General features: G+C 42.0%; 1 protein-coding gene across 1 annotated transcript in view; it reads left to right on the top strand.

Annotated features, from left to right (window-relative positions):
* Positions 1-17,186: 17,186 nt before the first annotated feature.
* Positions 17,187-19,234, top strand: part of LOC103716998 (UDP-Glycosyltransferase superfamily protein) — a 46,651-nt gene continuing 44,603 nt past the window's right edge. The window contains exon 1 of the mRNA XM_008805221.6: positions 17,187-17,749. Coding sequence (XP_008803443.3) covers positions 17,354-17,749 — 396 coding nt within the window. The 5' untranslated portion in view covers positions 17,187-17,353. The remainder of the gene's footprint in view (positions 17,750-19,234) is intronic.

Below are 19,234 nucleotides of genomic sequence, written 5' to 3'. Positions count from 1 at the left end.
GTCTCTATCATTTACATATGGATGTATCTGTGAATGTTACCGAGCAAGATGTGAGTGCCAAAGGATCCAAAAGATCCAGAGATGAGATAAACCAAAGATATTTGTGGCACCTCAGGCTTGGCCATATTGGAGAGGACAGAATGAACAAAATGGATAAAGATGGGCTTTTAGGCTCATTGACTTCCGAGTCATATCCAGTTTGCGAGTCCTGTCTTCAAGGAAAAATGGCTAGACTACCCTTTGTAGGACATGGGGAGAGGACCACTGAAATACTTACCCTGATACATACAGATGTATGTGGCCCATTCGATGTGCTAGCCAGGGGACGTTATTCATACTTCATTACCTTTACCGATGATTATTCACGATATGGGTATGTGTATCTTATGAGACACAAGTCTGAATCCTTTGAAAAGTTCAAAGAGTTCAAGAATGAAGTAGAAAAACAAACTGGAAAACCTCTTAAGGCTCTTCGATCAGATCGAGGAGGAGAATACCTTAGTGGGGAATTCCGGGACTATCTCAAAGAAAACGGCATAGTCTCACAATGGACACCTCCGGGTACACCTCAACTCAACGGGGTGTCAGAGAGGAGGAATCGGACCCTATTGGATATGGTCAGGTCCATGATGAGCTTCACTGATTTACCTATGTTCCTTTGGGGAGATGCCTTACTCACAGCGATTTATTTATTGAATAGAGTTCCCTCTAAATCCGTTCCTACCACACCGTATGAGATATGGCATGGTAAGAAACCAAGTCTTGGTCATCTCAAGATTTGGGGATGTCCGGCCCACGTCAAGAGACTACAGGCGGACAAGTTAGAGGCTAGGACCATAAGTGCTCGTTTTATAGGATATCCTAAAGAGTCATTAGGATATAATTTTTACGTCTCAGAGGATCACAATGTGTTTGTGAGCCGTCATGCCATCTTCTTGGAAAATCAGTTTATCCTTGATAGAGGCAGTGGGAGGAAAATTGAGCTTGAAGAGAAAGTCTCTGAAAAGCAACGAGTCATGGATCCTATTGAACCCGTTCATACAGAGCCAGTACACGATGTCCCTCGACCACCTCGTAGATCTAGTAGGGTCTCCCATCCTCCCGATAGATACTTAGGTATACTAGAAGAGGATACCGAGGAAATGTTCCTAGTGGGAGATAGGGATCACATACAGGATCCCAAAACCTACAGCGAGGCGATATCTGATATCGATTCCGAGAAATGGCTGGAAGCTATTAAGTCAGAGATAGACTCCATGCATTCCAACCAAGTCTGGACCTTAGTAGATCCACCAGAAGGTATTGTACCTATTGGATGCAAATGGATCTACAAAAGGAAGATAGGTTCGGATGGAGAGGTAGAGACCTATAAGGCAAGGCTTGTGGCGAAAGGGTATAGTCAACGCGAAGGCATTGACTATCAGGAGACCTTTTCACCTGTAGCCATGCTAAAATCCATCCGAACATTGCTTGCCATTGCAGCATTTCATGATTATGAAATCTGGCAGATGGATGTGAAAACTGCTTTCCTGAATGGATATCTTGATGAAGATATCTATATGGAACAGCCTTTGGGTTTCACTTCTAGTGATGGAGATCACAAGGTCTGCAAGCTGCAAAGGTCCATCTATGGACTAAAGCAAGCCTCTCGGAGTTGGAACACTCGTTTCGATGATGCAATCAAAACGTTTGATTTCATCAAAAACGAGGAGGAACCATGTGTTTATAAAAAGGTTAGTGGGAGTGCTGTCGTTTTTCTCGTACTGTACGTAGATGACATTCTCCTGATTGGGAATGATATTCCCATGCTAACCTCGGTCAAGGTCTGGTTGTCAAAAGAATTCTCCATGAAAGACCTTGGGGAAGCATCCTATATTTTGGGAATAAAGGTCTATAGAGATAGATCTAAAAGGATGCTTGGCCTGTCACAGAAAATGTACATAGAGGAGGTGCTGAAGAGGTTCAGCATGGAAAACTCCAAGAGGGGTCTCTTACCCCTAAGGCATGGAATTCATCTCTCCAAGAAGATGTGCCCCAACACATCTGAGGAGATTCAACGCATGAGCAAGATTCCTTATGCATCGGAATCATACCCAAACTAGGGCATAGATGGTTCAACAAAGATTGAAGCGATCAAATCTAATAGTGCTTGGTAGAGCTAGGGTGGGGCTAACACGCCGCCCGACGATTCTAGATCAGGATCCTTCACCTAGTCAATTTAAAATTACCGTGAAGAGTCCCTACTCGATCCAACTACCCTAGAGAGAGAGTATAGAGAAAAAGTCAATCCGAGTTCAATCAGGAATCTAGATTTGGTTGTTAATAGCACGGGTCAACCTTGATCAATCAACATGTCTGGCCACGAATCAAGAGAAAGAAACTTTGTAGAGAGAAATAAGAAAGCGAAAGAGACAGAGAGAGGAGAGAGAAAGAAGAGAAGACTCTATTCTTCTCAAAACACGGGAGAGCATGTCTCTTCTTTTCTTCTTTGGGTCAGAGGGGGCGGCAGCCATGGTGGTCAGCCCCGGTGATGGTGGCCACGGGCGGCTCGTTGGCCATTGCCTCGCCGGTGATAGTGGCTGGCCGGCACAAGGAAGAAGGAAAAGAAATCAACAAGAGCAAGGGGTCATCAAACTCGATATGGATCGTGGCCGGTTTCCTAGACCGACAACCATGCAACCTCGACGATCAAGGAAGTAGTGAGGTTCGGCCCGAACTGGCGGTCGGTAGTGGTGAACACGGGAGGAAGGGACGCCGAAATAGGGCACCCTTGTTTTGAATTGAATCCCGACAATTAGCTGGCTCAAACCTAAGCAAGGACAGCTATAAATCTAGGAAAAGAAGGAGAAAGAGGCATAGGGCAATTACCTCGGTCCGATAAGGTTCCGACAGCCCTTTCCGGTGATGAATTGAGAAAGAAGCTCGAGGAAGCAACCTTAAAATTGGCAGTGATTTTCGGCGAATCTGTTGGTAGAAATATGAGGAGGAGAAGGGGAGATATGTTAGATGTATGCCCTAGAAGCCAATTTGGCTGACACATTGTTGATTCTAGGGACATAATTTTGTACTTGACTATTTATTATTGAATAAATAAAAGGCATCTTTTCATTCATATTGTTTATGTGTCTATGAATCGTCCAAGAAATTAATAAGATGATGATACATATTCTCAAGAGTTGAGAATTTGAGCCATGTATCATTGGTGATTAATTTCTAAATGCTCCTGATCAATGGATCATCACGAGGACGGTGATCGATCCGATCAGTGCACAGATCACTTTTCTTCTGGATGGACGAGACTTGAGTCCACAGTGTAGGGACACTGAAGTGATAGTGCAGGTGCTTGTTAGAGAACAAGGGTACTGAGCGTGACCAAGACAAGAAGTCACTTGGATGTCTATCCACTCGTCAGTGACTTGCTCGATGTTGCAGTAGTGTGACTGGTCCTTTGACCTGCGGTGCTTCGGCTACTCACAGTGAGGTTATTGTAGTTTGACTGCACACATACATGGTCTCTAGCCATATGGGTCCATGCAGTGTAGATTGGCTGCAGTAGGTTCACTGTAGGAGTAGGGTATGCACCTATAAGGAATCTATCGACCTTGATAGAAGAGGAGTGATCCTATGTGATTTGTTAGACTGAGTTCTAAGACCTTGGCCAGGGCAGTAATATAAAGTGGAAAAAGAGTTTTCCACTATCGAACTCAAGTCGAATAAATCTTGACATATGACAGACGATGGGGTTTGACGAGTTGTCCATGACCTCCGTCCTGTAGGGATCCACGATAGTAGGACTGTATCACACGTTAACTGCACCTAGAGGTTCATCATTTCATTCTGCTGGGTAGCCACTACATGCTGCTAGGTGTCACTGGTGGATGGTGGGACTCATAGGGATTATCTTGATGATCGATAAATCCTAATGAGTTGAGTTGGAATCGTTCCAACCCATTGAAAGGAGTTTTCAATGATATAGTGATAGAGATCACAATATATCTCACTACCAGTCAGAATAGAACCTATGGGGTCACACACACTAGAAGTATTGACCGATCCGATGATTGAAATCGTGATTAGGAATCACAAGAAATCAATTTGATTGATAAGAAGTTGAAGAAGGAAAAGGAATTAATTAATTGGACTTGAAACAAGAATCCTACTTCGGGTAGGATACCTAGAGTTCTAATTGGATTAGGACTGGCATTCCTACTTGGAATAGGATTCCTCAATCCTAATGAGATTAGGAGTTTTGAATTAAAATTGGATTCCTACTTGGAGTAGGATTCCTAGAAATCCTAATTGGATTAGGACTTCGGATTCAAATAGAGTCCTAATTGGATTAGGACTAAAATTAAACAAATTCTAATTGGATTAGGATTCCTTAAGTCCTAATTAATTATTAATCTAATGAATCAACATGACTCCTAATTGGATTAGGATTGAAGAGTTCAATTGAGTCATGATCCATTCAAGTCCTAATTAGATTGGGACTAGCATAGATTGAACCCAAATTGGCTAATCCTAATTAGATTAGGATGAAACCATGAGAGAGGCACCTAATCCTCTTTGGAAGAGGATTAGGTTAACCAACTAAGAGGGGCATCAGCCCCTCTCCAATTGCTTGGGGCGACAAGAAGAGAGGAGCTAGGGCCGGCGCCCCCTTCTTTCTTTGGAAAGTTATCTAGGGCTCCAACTTTGGAGGAGCCCTTGATAGCTATAAGAAGCACCATGAGGCCGGCGCCCTAAGCATTGGAGCCCTCTTCCCTTGTGCCGTGGCCACCCTCTTCCTCCCTCTTAGTTGCAGCCGCAAGCAAGAAAGAAGGAACCTCCAAGTGTTGGCGGCCTCCTCCTCTTCCTTTTCTTCATCCAGCGCAAGCAACAGAAAGAAGGCTGTGCAGGGGTTCATCTACTTCCTCTTCTTCATCCTTCTTCTTCCTCCTCTCAAGCACAATCAAGGGTTGATTGAAAGAGAAGAGATCAGCCATCAAAAGAAGTCTTTGCAAGGGAGCTAGCACCCCGGAAAGATAAGAAAGCTTTGATCGGTTCTCTACTTCGTGTGGATACCCGTAGAGGCCGGACGTTTGAACGGCTTCAAACGAACCCTCTTCCAAAACCACGAATTCAGATTTGCGGTGATCATCTACCCGCGCAAGGTGAAGATTTGATCTTCCTATTAGTTTTAAAAGTTTAATTCTTACCTAATTACGAAAGGTCTTGAAACAACGTTCATGCGATGAACGTCGAACTCGTGCATGCCGATTCCGCTGCCATCTGAAAATTTTTGAAATATCAGCGGCATGGGCGGGTTCCCAACAGTGGTATCAGAGCCTAGGCTTCGTAGATTAAGGTAAGAATTAAATATCTAAAGGCTTATTAGATCTGAAAATTGAATGATCATGCATGCTGAAAAATTCTGCATGCAGATTTTTCAGGGGTGCTGATTTTTGCATGCTGATTTTTAAGTGATAAAAAGATGATTCTAATAGCATTGTTAATGGAATTACAAAGTTTAGAATCATGATTAGCATGATCAGCGACCTATGTCATGATATAATCAGTTAGTTTTCAGATCTGAAAATTATAATTGTTGCATACGGTGATGATCATAGGATTCAAACCCTTTTGGTATCAAATGTAATGACCTGCGATGTCATGTAATTTTTCAGATGCTTGCATGCATCTTATTTGATGTTTTGAGAGGCCTGCGTGCCTCCTAAAAGGAGATGTAATTTATTTTTATTTTTATTTTACATTTGGTTGTATTTCTGTGATGTGATGTACATCAACGATCAAGTTGAAGCAAAGGCATGAGATGAAAGGTGATCCAAGCGGTTGATGGCGATGGGATCAAGGGTTGATCAAGGATCGAATCAAGGAGGCTTGGAACCAATTCAAGAGTTGAAGACCACTTGATCGATTGATGTGCATGTGCTTGTAATACGACCTAATTAGAATCCATGATCATCACCTATTTAAAGTTTAGCTTTAATTTGATGCTGCGATTATAACTGCCTGTGATGTGCTGTTTGCATGTGATGTAAATGCGAGTCGGGTAGATAGGTTTACATGTGATGTAGCAAATCCAATTGAGACCTAAATCAAAACCTCCTCAATCAAGTCGAGAGTGAACCGACATGAGCAAGTCATATTAGATTAATTGATCTAATTGGTGTCTAGGAAAGCATGAAAGGTGGTTACTTAATTAGGACCTTACTCTCTGAGTAAGGGGAGCCTCCCACCTGCTTACCTGGCCAATTGTTCGATTACCTCTTATGAAGGGCTCAAGTTGCAAACACTAAGACCTGATTAACCAATATTAAGGCAATAGGTCTTCCACTGTAGTAGAGCTGCTAAGGCCTTTCTGATGTTGATTTGTCTCGGCTGGACACAGTGGTCAAGTTGCATCGGGGGGCTGGACCTCTCTATAGACATGAGATGTTGTAGGGTAAAGGTGGGGTTGGGCACCAATAACTGTTAGGTGAGGACCCAATGACGACTTTATTCCTACGGTTATACGGTGGGTCTGACTTAACTAAGAAATGGGACCAATAACTGTTAGGTGAGGTCTTCATGGCTTAGAGACCAAGTTACACTGCAACATGCTTGAGAAGCATTGTACAAGAGTTGTACACTCATCCATCTATGTGTCACCAATAACTTTTAGGTGAGGTGGCATGTAAATTGGTGGGACCGCAGTACCCACTAGAAACCCTAGTCGTGTAGGATTTCCGTTTTCCTACCAGGGGAGTGTGAGGGATTCGAGAAAATAGTGGGAGTTACATTTGTTCTAAAAGACCTTAGAACAGATTAGGATCAAGTACAAAAGTCTAACTAGAATCTTTACTCTCTGCAGATACAATGTCGGCTTCAAACCCTCTGACCCGTATTCTTGAGACCAACCGACTGACCGGAACCAATTACAAAGACTGGCTTAGAAATCTCAAAATAGTTTTGGACTGTGAGAAGATAGGCTACATACTCGATTCAGATATCCCCACACTACCAGCACGTCCTACTGATGTTCAGCGTGAGTTGCATAAAAAGTGGTTGGATGATGACATTAGAGTAAAATACTATATGATGGCATCCATGTCTAATGAACTCCAATGCCAGCATGAAAATATAAAGACTGCTAGGGACATACTGGCACACCTGCAAGAGTTGTATGGTGAGCAGAGTCGCACAGCTCGTTTTGAAGTGTCCAAGAGGCTTTTCAAAGCGAAGATGCGCGAAGGGCAGTCTGTCCATGATCACGGTCTGACCATGATCAAGGACCTAGAGGAGCTTGAGAAGCTCGGTATGGACATGCACAAGGAATTGCAAGTGGATTTGATCCTACAGTCACTTCCTGATTCATTTGGTCAGTTTATAGTAAACTACCACATGAATAAGATTGAATGCACTAAGACTGAACTAATCAACATGTTGGTAACTGCTGAGGGAGCCTTGAAAGGTTCAAGGGGCAATGTCCTTGCTGCTGAGTTGACTTCTGGTTCCAAGAGAAAGTCTACTTGGAAGAAAAAGAAGCCTGATAAGAAGCAGAAGAAAGACAAGAAGCAAAAGAAGGAAGTTCAAAAGAAAAGGGCTAACGACAAAGGAAAATGTTTCCACTGCAATGTCGAAGGCCACTGGAAGAGAAACTGTCCTTCATACCTCGAGAGCCTAAAGAACAAGAAAGGTGACATACCTTCAGAAGGTATAGACTTGCTCATAATTGAAACTAATCTAACGGTTTCTTCTACTTCTAGTTGGGTTATAGATTCTGGTTCTAGTGCTCATTTGTGCACTACCATGCAGGGTCTAAAGGAAAGTAGAAGGCTGGCGGAAGGTGCGGTAACCCTTCGGGTTGGCAACGGGGCAAAAGTTGCTGCTGTGGCTGTGGGCACCTACCATCTGCGACTACCGTCTGGATTTAGTTTAATACTTAGAGACTGCTATTATGTACCTGTTGCTAGCAGAAATTTGATTTCTGTTTCATGTCTAGCACAGGAAGGTCATGTTTTTATATTTGACAAAGACTGCTGTTCTATTTATTTAAGAAATAAAATAGTCGCACGTGGTTTCATGATTGACAGTCTCTATCATTTACATATGGATGTATCTGTGAATGTTACCGAGCAAGATGTGAGTGCCAAAGGATCCAAAAGATCCAGAGATGAGATAAACCAAAGATATTTGTGGCACCTCAGGCTTGGCCATATTGGAGAGGACAGAATGAACAAAATGGATAAAGATGGGCTTTTAGGCTCATTGACTTCCGAGTCATATCCAGTTTGCGAGTCCTGTCTTCAAGGAAAAATGGCTAGACTACCCTTTGTAGGACATGGGGAGAGGACCACTGAAATACTTACCCTGATACATACAGATGTATGTGGCCCATTCGATGTGCTAGCCAGGGGACGTTATTCATACTTCATTACCTTTACCGATGATTATTCACGATATGGGTATGTGTATCTTATGAGACACAAGTCTGAATCCTTTGAAAAGTTCAAAGAGTTCAAGAATGAAGTAGAAAAACAAACTGGAAAACCTCTTAAGGCTCTTCGATCAGATCGAGGAGGAGAATACCTTAGTGGGGAATTCCGGGACTATCTCAAAGAAAACGGCATAGTCTCACAATGGACACCTCCGGGTACACCTCAACTCAACGGGGTGTCAGAGAGGAGGAATCGGACCCTATTGGATATGGTCAGGTCCATGATGAGCTTCACTGATTTACCTATGTTCCTTTGGGGAGATGCCTTACTCACAGCGATTTATTTATTGAATAGAGTTCCCTCTAAATCCGTTCCTACCACACCGTATGAGATATGGCATGGTAAGAAACCAAGTCTTGGTCATCTCAAGATTTGGGGATGTCCGGCCCACGTCAAGAGACTACAGGCGGACAAGTTAGAGGCTAGGACCATAAGTGCTCGTTTTATAGGATATCCTAAAGAGTCATTAGGATATAATTTTTACGTCTCAGAGGATCACAATGTGTTTGTGAGCCGTCATGCCATCTTCTTGGAAAATCAGTTTATCCTTGATAGAGGCAGTGGGAGGAAAATTGAGCTTGAAGAGAAAGTCTCTGAAAAGCAACGAGTCATGGATCCTATTGAACCCGTTCATACAGAGCCAGTACACGATGTCCCTCGACCACCTCGTAGATCTAGTAGGGTCTCCCATCCTCCCGATAGATACTTAGGTATACTAGAAGAGGATACCGAGGAAATGTTCCTAGTGGGAGATAGGGATCACATACAGGATCCCAAAACCTACAGCGAGGCGATATCTGATATCGATTCCGAGAAATGGCTGGAAGCTATTAAGTCAGAGATAGACTCCATGCATTCCAACCAAGTCTGGACCTTAGTAGATCCACCAGAAGGTATTGTACCTATTGGATGCAAATGGATCTACAAAAGGAAGATAGGTTCGGATGGAGAGGTAGAGACCTATAAGGCAAGGCTTGTGGCGAAAGGGTATAGTCAACGCGAAGGCATTGACTATCAGGAGACCTTTTCACCTGTAGCCATGCTAAAATCCATCCGAACATTGCTTGCCATTGCAGCATTTCATGATTATGAAATCTGGCAGATGGATGTGAAAACTGCTTTCCTGAATGGATATCTTGATGAAGATATCTATATGGAACAGCCTTTGGGTTTCACTTCTAGTGATGGAGATCACAAGGTCTGCAAGCTGCAAAGGTCCATCTATGGACTAAAGCAAGCCTCTCGGAGTTGGAACACTCGTTTCGATGATGCAATCAAAACATTTGATTTCATCAAAAACGAGGAGGAACCATGTGTTTATAAAAAGGTTAGTGGGAGTGCTGTCGTTTTTCTCGTACTGTACGTAGATGACATTCTCCTGATTGGGAATGATATTCCCATGCTAACCTCGGTCAAGGTCTGGTTGTCAAAAGAATTCTCCATGAAAGACCTTGGGGAAGCATCCTATATTTTGGGAATAAAGGTCTATAGAGATAGATCTAAAAGGATGCTTGGCCTGTCACAGAAAATGTACATAGAGGAGGTGCTGAAGAGGTTCAGCATGGAAAACTCCAAGAGGGGTCTCTTACCCCTAAGGCATGGAATTCATCTCTCCAAGAAGATGTGCCCCAACACATCTGAGGAGATTCAACGCATGAGCAAGATTCCTTATGCATCGGAATCATACCCAAACTAGGGCATAGATGGTTCAACAAAGATTGAAGCGATCAAATCTAATAGTGCTTGGTAGAGCTAGGGTGGGGCTAACACGCCGCCCGACGATTCTAGATCAGGATCCTTCACCTAGTCAATTTAAAATTACCGTGAAGAGTCCCTACTCGATCCAACTACCCTAGAGAGAGAGTATAGAGAAAAAGTCAATCCGAGTTCAATCAGGAATCTAGATTTGGTTGTTAATAGCACGGGTCAACCTTGATCAATCAACATGTCTGGCCACGAATCAAGAGAAAGAAACTTTGTAGAGAGAAATAAGAAAGCGAAAGAGACAGAGAGAGGAGAGAGAAAGAAGAGAAGACTCTATTCTTCTCAAAACACGGGAGAGCATGTCTCTTCTTTTCTTCTTTGGGTCAGAGGGGGCGGCAGCCATGGTGGTCAGCCCCGGTGATGGTGGCCACGGGCGGCTCGTTGGCCATTGCCTCGCCGGTGATAGTGGCTGGCCGGCACAAGGAAGAAGGAAAAGAAATCAACAAGAGCAAGGGGTCATCAAACTCGATATGGATCGTGGCCGGTTTCCTAGACCGACAACCATGCAACCTCGACGATCAAGGAAGTAGTGAGGTTCGGCCCGAACTGGCGGTCGGTAGTGGTGAACACGGGAGGAAGGGACGCCGAAATAGGGCACCCTTGTTTTGAATTGAATCCCGACAATTAGCTGGCTCAAACCTAAGCAAGGACAGCTATAAATCTAGGAAAAGAAGGAGAAAGAGGCATAGGGCAATTACCTCGGTCCGATAAGGTTCCGACAGCCCTTTCCGGTGATGAATTGAGAAAGAAGCTCGAGGAAGCAACCTTAAAATTGGCAGTGATTTTCGGCGAATCTGTTGGTAGAAATATGAGGAGGAGAAGGGGAGATATGTTAGATGTATGCCCTAGAAGCCAATTTGGCTGACACATTGTTGATTCTAGGGACATAATTTTGTACTTGACTATTTATTATTGAATAAATAAAAGGCATCTTTTCATTCATATTGTTTATGTGTCTATGAATCGTCCAAGAAATTAATAAGATGATGATACATATTCTCAAGAGTTGAGAATTTGAGCCATGTATCATTGGTGATTAATTTCTAAATGCTCCTGATCAATGGATCATCACGAGGACGGTGATCGATCCGATCAGTGCACAGATCACTTTCCTTCTGGATGGACGAGACTTGAGTCCACAGTGTAGGGACACTGAAGTGATAGTGCAGGTGCTTGTTAGAGAACAAGGGTACTGAGCGTGACCAAGACAAGAAGTCACTTGGATGTCTATCCACTCGTCAGTGACTTGCTCGATGTTGCAGTAGTGTGACTGGTCCTTTGACCTGCGGTGCTTCGGCTACTCACAGTGAGGTTATTGTAGTTTGACTGCACACATACATGGTCTCTAGCCATATGGGTCCATGCAGTGTAGATTGGCTGCAGTAGGTTCACTGTAGGAGTAGGGTATGCACCTATAAGGAATCTATCGACCTTGATAGAAGAGGAGTGATCCTATGTGATTTGTTAGACTGAGTTCTAAGACCTTGGCCAGGGCAGTAATATAAAGTGGAAAAAGAGTTTTCCACTATCGAACTCAAGTCGAATAAATCTTGACATATGACAGACGATGGGGTTTGACGAGTTGTCCATGACCTCCGTCCTGTAGGGATCCACGATAGTAGGACTGTATCACACGTTAACTGCACCTAGAGGTTCATCATTCCATTCTGCTGGGTAGCCACTACATGCTGCTAGGTGTCACTGGTGGATGGTGGGACTCATAGGGATTATCTTGATGATCAATAAACCCTAATGAGTTGAGTTGGAATCGTTCCAACCCATTGAAAGAAGTTTTCAATGATATAGTGATAGAGATCACAATATATCTCACTACCAGTCAGAATAGAACCTATGGGGTCACACACACTAGAAGTATTGACCGATCCGATGATTGAAATCGTGATTAGGAATCACAAGAAATCAATTTGATTGATAAGAAGTTGAAGAAGGAAAAGGAATTAATTAATTGGACTTGAAACAAGAATCCTACTTCGGGTAGGATACCTAGAGTTCTAATTGGATTAGGACTGGCATTCCTACTTGGAATAGGATTCCTCAATCCTAATGAGATTAGGAGTTTTGAATTAAAATTGGATTCCTACTTGGAGTAGGATTCCTAGAAATCCTAATTGGATTAGGACTTCGGATTCAAATAGAGTCCTAATTGGATTAGGACTAAAATTAAACAAATCCTAATTGGATTAGAATTCCTTAAGTCCTAATTAATTATTAATCTAATGAATCAACATGACTCCTAATTGGATTAGGATTGAAGAGTTCAATTGAGTCATGATCCATTCAAGTCCTAATTAGATTGGGACTAGCATAGATTGAACCCAAATTGGCTAATCCTAATTAGATTAGGATGAAACCATGAGAGAGGCACCTAATCCTCTTTGGAAGAGGATTAGGTTAACCAACTAAGAGGGGCATCAGCCCCTCTCCAATTGCTTGGGGCGACAAGAAGAGAGGAGCTAGGGCCGGCGCCCCCTTCTTTCTTTGGAAAGTTATCTAGGGCTCCAACTTTGGAGGAGCCCTTGATAGCTATAAGAAGCACCATGAGGCCGGCGCCCTAAGCATTGGAGCCCTCTTCCCTTGTGCCGTGGCCACCCTCTTCCTCCCTCTTAGTTGCAGCCGCAAGCAAGAAAGAAGGAACCTCCAAGTGTTGGCGGCCTCCTCCTCTTCCTTTTCTTCATCCAGCGCAAGCAACAGAAAGAAGGCTGTGCAGGGGTTCATCTACTTCCTCTTCTTCATCCTTCTTCTTCCTCCTCTCAAGCACAATCAAGGGTTGATTGAAAGAGAAGAGATCAGCCATCAAAAGAAGTCTTTGCAAGGGAGCTAGCACTCCGGGAAGACAAGAAAGCTTTGATCGGTTCTCTACTTCGTGTGGATACCCGTAGAGGCCGGACGTTTGAACGGCTTCAAACGAACCCTCTTCCAAAACCACGAATTCAGATTTGCGGTGATCATCTACCCGCGCAAGGTGAAGATTTGATCTTCCTATTAGTTTTAAAAGTTTAATTCTTACCTAATTACGAAAGGTCTCGAAACAACGTTCATGCGATGAACGTCGAACTCGTGCATGCCGATTCCGCTGCCATCTGAAAATTTTTGAAATATCAGCGGCATGGGCGGGTTCCCAACAAGATATATAGGCGCGATCCTAGAGTTCGAATCGAACTCAAATCGCCTTATCGGAGTCTCTGACTACGCTGGATTCGGAGGAGGAAGAAAACTCCTAACCAAGGTCTTCTTCCCTGTTTCCCCCACACCTGAGCACGGGTTGACCTTGTGCCTGGCCTATTCGGGCCGGCCCACAAGTCTACAAGCAGGGTTGGTCTAGGTCGGGCTGGGATTGGCCACTCCAGGCCGGCACATGAACCCTTTTTTTTTTTTTTTGCCTTTTGGGCCAAAGCGACTGGGCTGGTCAAGTGGACTAGCCCAACTCGGTATCACGCCCGGGTATTACAGTAGATTTTGGAGTAGCTTTTATTGTAATGCCCCAGGGCAGCCTTTCCGTCATAAAAAAAAGTAGATGATGCTATATTATGAAGAAGAGAGTTATTTCGAGGGGGAGGCACGTAGCGCAGATAACCAAGTCTTTGACGGCTTCATGGGAAAGCTTCGTCCACCTTGGAGAAAACTGCAAGAAACCGTGGACGGTGCCCACCTCACCTCTATGGATGGAGAGCGCGATGAAAACGACTAAATATTGAGAATAAGATAGACGAGAGCCCATTTTCCCCATTTCTGTGGGAGATATAAGGGTCATATTGCAACAAATTGAAAGTAAAGGGATCTAATTATAATTGTTTAAAGAAAGGGAGACTAAGAGTCACGAGGCCAAAGTTAATAAGGTCTCATTAACTAATTTTATTTGCCAAAAATTATTTATCTTTGACCAATACCAGTATCTTTCCAATACGAAATATATTATTTGGTTTGTTAATTCACGATCCAAATCTTCCCCGATCAAATATTTAGGAGGATTCTCTACATTTTTTTCTTCATTTAGCATCATGATCACATATTTGGTAATGTGAACTCTTCAATACGAGACTCATTCATCACCTCTTCGTTTTTGTCTCCATTCCTAGGGCGATGCTAGCAAGCTCTTTTCTTTTCCTTTTTTAGTTTTTTCCTGTTCCATGGCGCACCTTTCTTTTCTCTCATTTAAGTTGCATGCAAATTAAGCATGCATTGAATAGTCATATAAAACAAACACAAACAAATATATTTACATGCATGGATAGGCTTTCTTCATGCATGGATGAAATTCCTGTTCATCCTCCAAATAAGAAAAAAAATTATTATCATTGGATACTAGAAAATTTTGGGGGGTTAATACTTGTTGGAGCTTTAATTAAAAAAATAAAATTTCTTATCCCCTAAACTGTATTTGTTTTAAATGCTTTAAAATATTTTTTTTATAAGATGCCTTTTTTAAAGAGTTGTGACTTCTCGAAAGAGAAAGTAGATATGGTGTTTCCAAAATATGACGCCTTTTTGAAACCATCACGTCTCTTCAGTCTTCCAAATAGAGTTTATAAATAGACTCCTCCGAGATTAATAAAAAAAACAATCCAATCCCTCTCTCTCACTCGCACTTTGTCTTCCGAGAATTTGTTCCACATCTTTCATTCTTTAACTTTCTGTTTTCTATTTTTTTTTCTTTTTGGACGTCTGAAGGAGTTGGTCAGGTCAAGCCTCCCTAGCAATCGTGTTCGTTAAAGGAGGGTTGGCCTGAGCCGTATTGTTACACTTTGGAGACGAGATCGTCACAAACTTGTATATAGAAGGCGAATTACATTCTTAGGGCAGTGGATATCATACGTCTCGATTTAGGCAAGCTCTTTTCAATCTTCTAATTTTATACTAGTAGATTATTCCTTTATCATACTTATATAAAATAAAGATATAGCAATTTCTAGGCAAAATATTTCCAACAATACTATCCAAGGAAAGACTTAAACCATTATATAGCTTTCAGTCTGATTGGTACCTAAGATTTAGCAGTTTTTGCAAAAGAATTTCCAAAGTTTGTTTTGAGTGACTAAAAGTGTACATTGAACACCTTTTTCTCATTCTTGGTACTGTTGTTGACCTTTCTTTGAGCCTTTTTCTTGAGATTTCGAGTTATATTTCAGTTTATATTTTAACTGAACTCTATTAAATAATTTAAAGATAGTTTGAAACAATTGAAGGAGTTTTTGAGCCATTTACCTTTTTTTAAGTTCGTTGGTATTTGGAGGCTGCCAAGTGCATTGGCATAGCTAGCAGGTATTACCTCGGTTGTCACCCATCTCATAGGTGCTTGGTCTTTGAGAGGTTTAGTATTTAAACTTTGGTAGTAATATATTACTACTATACTGTCCAGTAATAATTAGGGTGGGTTTTTAAACCTTTGGAGAGACCTTAGGATATTTATCAAAAGGATGCCATCTGAATTTTCTATTGTAATCTTTTGCATTGTCTAGCAGGTAAATGGTAGTTCCACAACGCTATAATTTAAATCTTTAATTTATATTTGAAATAACTGGAGCAAAATCCTTAGCACAATTCGCTAATATAGCATGCTCTAGACATTCAAATTGATATATTTGAATGTGTGCCCATAAAGCTTCATTTTTATGGCTTTTTAAATTTTAGCCATGTTTCTATTAAAGAATAAGGAAATAGCCCCGCTCAGTGAGCAACAACATAGGCTATCACGAAAATCCTCTTTCTTAATATTTATACCCACTAGATTTGTTCTTTAATAAAAAAATATACAAAATAAAAGATGGAGTATACTGATCCTTTTTTTTCTCTTCTTTCTTCTAAAATTAAGGTGAGCTAGAGTTCATAAAAGGAAAAATTGTGGTAAGGATAATATCAAACCTAGCGTTCAACAATATTCAATTAACTTTAGCAACTTAGTCAATTGCACCCTTATAGTTATGTATGGTTGTTATGTTTATTAGTTTCACTCCATAGAAGTTTGATCATTAAAATCAAATCTATTCATAGAATAATATTTTCTGAAATAAATCACATGCATCATAATGCTAAGATTTTTTATGTCCCTATATTCAATATGAGACTGTGGTGCCAAATTATCTCTTACATCTTCATATTTTTGTTGATAAAAAAAAAAATTCTTAGGCAAGACTACAAAATATAAGATAGTCAATTTATATTGTCAGTCCATCTAGATTAAGGGTGGCAATTTACTCCACCCTATCATATACCTAACTCAATCTGTCCCTAATGGGGCGGGTTTTGCTTGACTCACAGCGAACACATGATATATGCGAGTAATGATAAAACCTGTTTAGAATCCGAATCCGATATCTGAATATATATTTCTTCACAAATCTCTTCCTCAAGATAAAAAAATATTTTGTTTGCAAAAAAAAATAATTTTTGTGTAGTTCACCCAACCGAATTCGTCCAACCTACTCCATCCCGCCCAATTTCAACATAAATATGGAAAGAATATAGGTAATGATCTACTCGGCCCATTGCCATCCTTACGCTTAGTCAAAGATAATTACTATGTTTTGCCAACAAACTAGTCAAAACTAAATCTTGACCACTGTGAAATCTGAAATAAACGGGATCTAGTTACCTAATTGTGATGCGATGGGACCCAACAACGTAGCAATTAAGCTTGATGCCATATGGCATGAGCCTATTGGAGAAATGAACAAGAACATTGCTGTTCTCTGCACGAAACGTGGCAGCGGAGAGTTTGAATCTTTGCATGGAATAGGCCCAAAGCATTTTTCAATAGATAATATTTTCATGCATTTTCAATCTCAGCCGTCCACCTGGAAAATGTAGGAAAAAATAGACCTTAGGTTAAAACTAAATGGTTCGCTAATGATATAATTAGTTTCCATCATTAATTAATTAAACACCCGAGACGGTTGGTAATCCAAATCAAGGAGGAAATCCAATAGGAGCCTTCGCCATTAAATTAAACTCCCCTAAATCCTCCCTTTCCCCTATCGTCCCCCCTTCCCCTGCGTGTCGCCCGCTGCTAAAGTGCGCCGGACGCGGATCCTTTATAGCACCGCGTCACCATTTCTCTCCTCTCTCCTCTTCTCCTTCCGCGAGAGGAAGCGATGGCTCGGGAGCTCTTCTCCCGGCGGGGTCCGCATCCGGCCGACCCCCGGCTCCCCTCCGACGGAACGCACCGGCCGGCGATGGATCGCCGGCACCGGGCCCATGCGGCAGCGCGGAAGGGCTTGACGTGCCGGCCGTCGCGCGTCATCATCGGCGGCCTCGGCCTCGCCGTCGTCGTTTTCTTCGCCCTGGGGCTCTGGCAGCAGAGCACCATAATGGGCAGGCTCGGGGACGACGCAGCCGGCCGCCGCCGCGGAAGCGGCGGGGGCCGGCCGCTTGGTAGCGTGCTGCGATTCGTTCCGGCGGATCTGCAGCGGCGGTTCGAGGAGCAGGGCGGGCTCGATAGGCTGAGATCTGAGCGGGAGCCCGGCATCCGGCGGCCAAGGGTGGCGCTGGTGAGTGATTCTTAATCCCTTGGGATTGCTTCTTGATCTCTTTCTTTCAGGTTCTTGGTTCAAGATTCTGGGTTTTGAACGTTTTTCGTCTCTTTTCGTTGCTGTTGGATTTGATTAGAGGAAATTCATGCCAAGAATCTTGCATCTCAATTCATCGTTCTTTCATGTTTGTTTTCTTTTTCTCTCGAGCTGGAAATTTCTTTTCACTACAGTTCTGGCGGATTTTGAGGATACACCACAGACTGTTTTCACTTAGAGTCACTTGCATTAGGTTTTGCTATATGCTCTGATTCAACTGAATCTAATCAGATTCTTTTGTCTTATAATCCTAACAACTACAATGCTGTCAGTTTCCAATTCGAATCTTCTTGACGTATTGGGTACGTCATTCTTATTACATTACTCTTTTCCCATCATGTTAATGATGTGAGAGTAGTGGTGATAGAAATGAATTATGCTATGTAGATTACATGTGAACTAAGTGGCACAAACCACAAGCTAATACTAATCTGTCATGGAAATAACTGAGCTACATTGCACTCCAAATTCATCACCCCCATCAGATCTATAATTGGAATGCTTTCAACAACCCTTATTCCTAGGGAGTATGGAAAGAAAAGAATTTAATCCTAGACTAGTAGTTATTTGAGACTCACCCGCTCACCAGATGAGATCAAAAATAATTGAACCAAGGAATCATAAAGAAAGTACTAGGGCTCAAAGTCAGCTTTGAGTAGATATAGTATACAATTGAATTGGAATGAAAGCCAAGAATCATAAAAGGCATTCGACCCATATTATCTAAAAATTCACTTCTTCATTTGACCTATCTTTTTTGGTAATTTGATGCCAAAACTGAAGGCTGATTCAGGTTTACACTCCTTAGAAATCCTGCTTTCTTGATGTATAAACTAGAAGAATCACTTGGAGCTTTCGGAAGTTTTAGTTGCTTCTCCGAGCCATTGGCCTTTGCTATTGTGATTCAAGAAACTTTTAACGTAAAAATGATTAAGTTCTTTTGCTGCAAAAATCAACCCCTTGGAGAGAATCTTAATAGTTTCTTTGTTTTATGCGACAACCTTAACTAGTTAGGACAGTAATAAGATTGATCTTATTTCGCACATGATGCATTCAAACCCTTATGATGTTCTGTTACTTGTTTTTAACATTGATTCTTGGGTGCTGATCTTTCATTGTATAATTAGCCTTAGTCCAACATGAATGTGGCTTGATTTAGGTCCAACCTAGATTCGTGACCCAGCTCCATGGATCAAAATTGGGTCACCATGAAGTTTAAAATTTGCAGTATGCTGGTATGGTACTTATCATTATGTTATATCATACCAACACAGGGTATGGGCCATTATAAGAATTTTGAAAAAAGTTCAAAAACACTTTTAGGGTTGATATTGAGTGGTATGGGTTGGTATGATGTGGTTTGAGCTACTTCAAGGCGGTATAATTGGTTTGAGTTGGTTAGCTTGT

This window comes from Phoenix dactylifera, chromosome 3 (genome assembly GCF_051530095.1).
Source record: "Phoenix dactylifera cultivar Ajwa chromosome 3, Ajwa_hap1_PhDact_Kaust_v1.1, whole genome shotgun sequence".
Lineage (NCBI taxonomy): Eukaryota > Viridiplantae > Streptophyta > Magnoliopsida > Arecales > Arecaceae > Phoenix > Phoenix dactylifera.
This window is presented reverse-complemented; position numbering and strand designations above follow the sequence as displayed.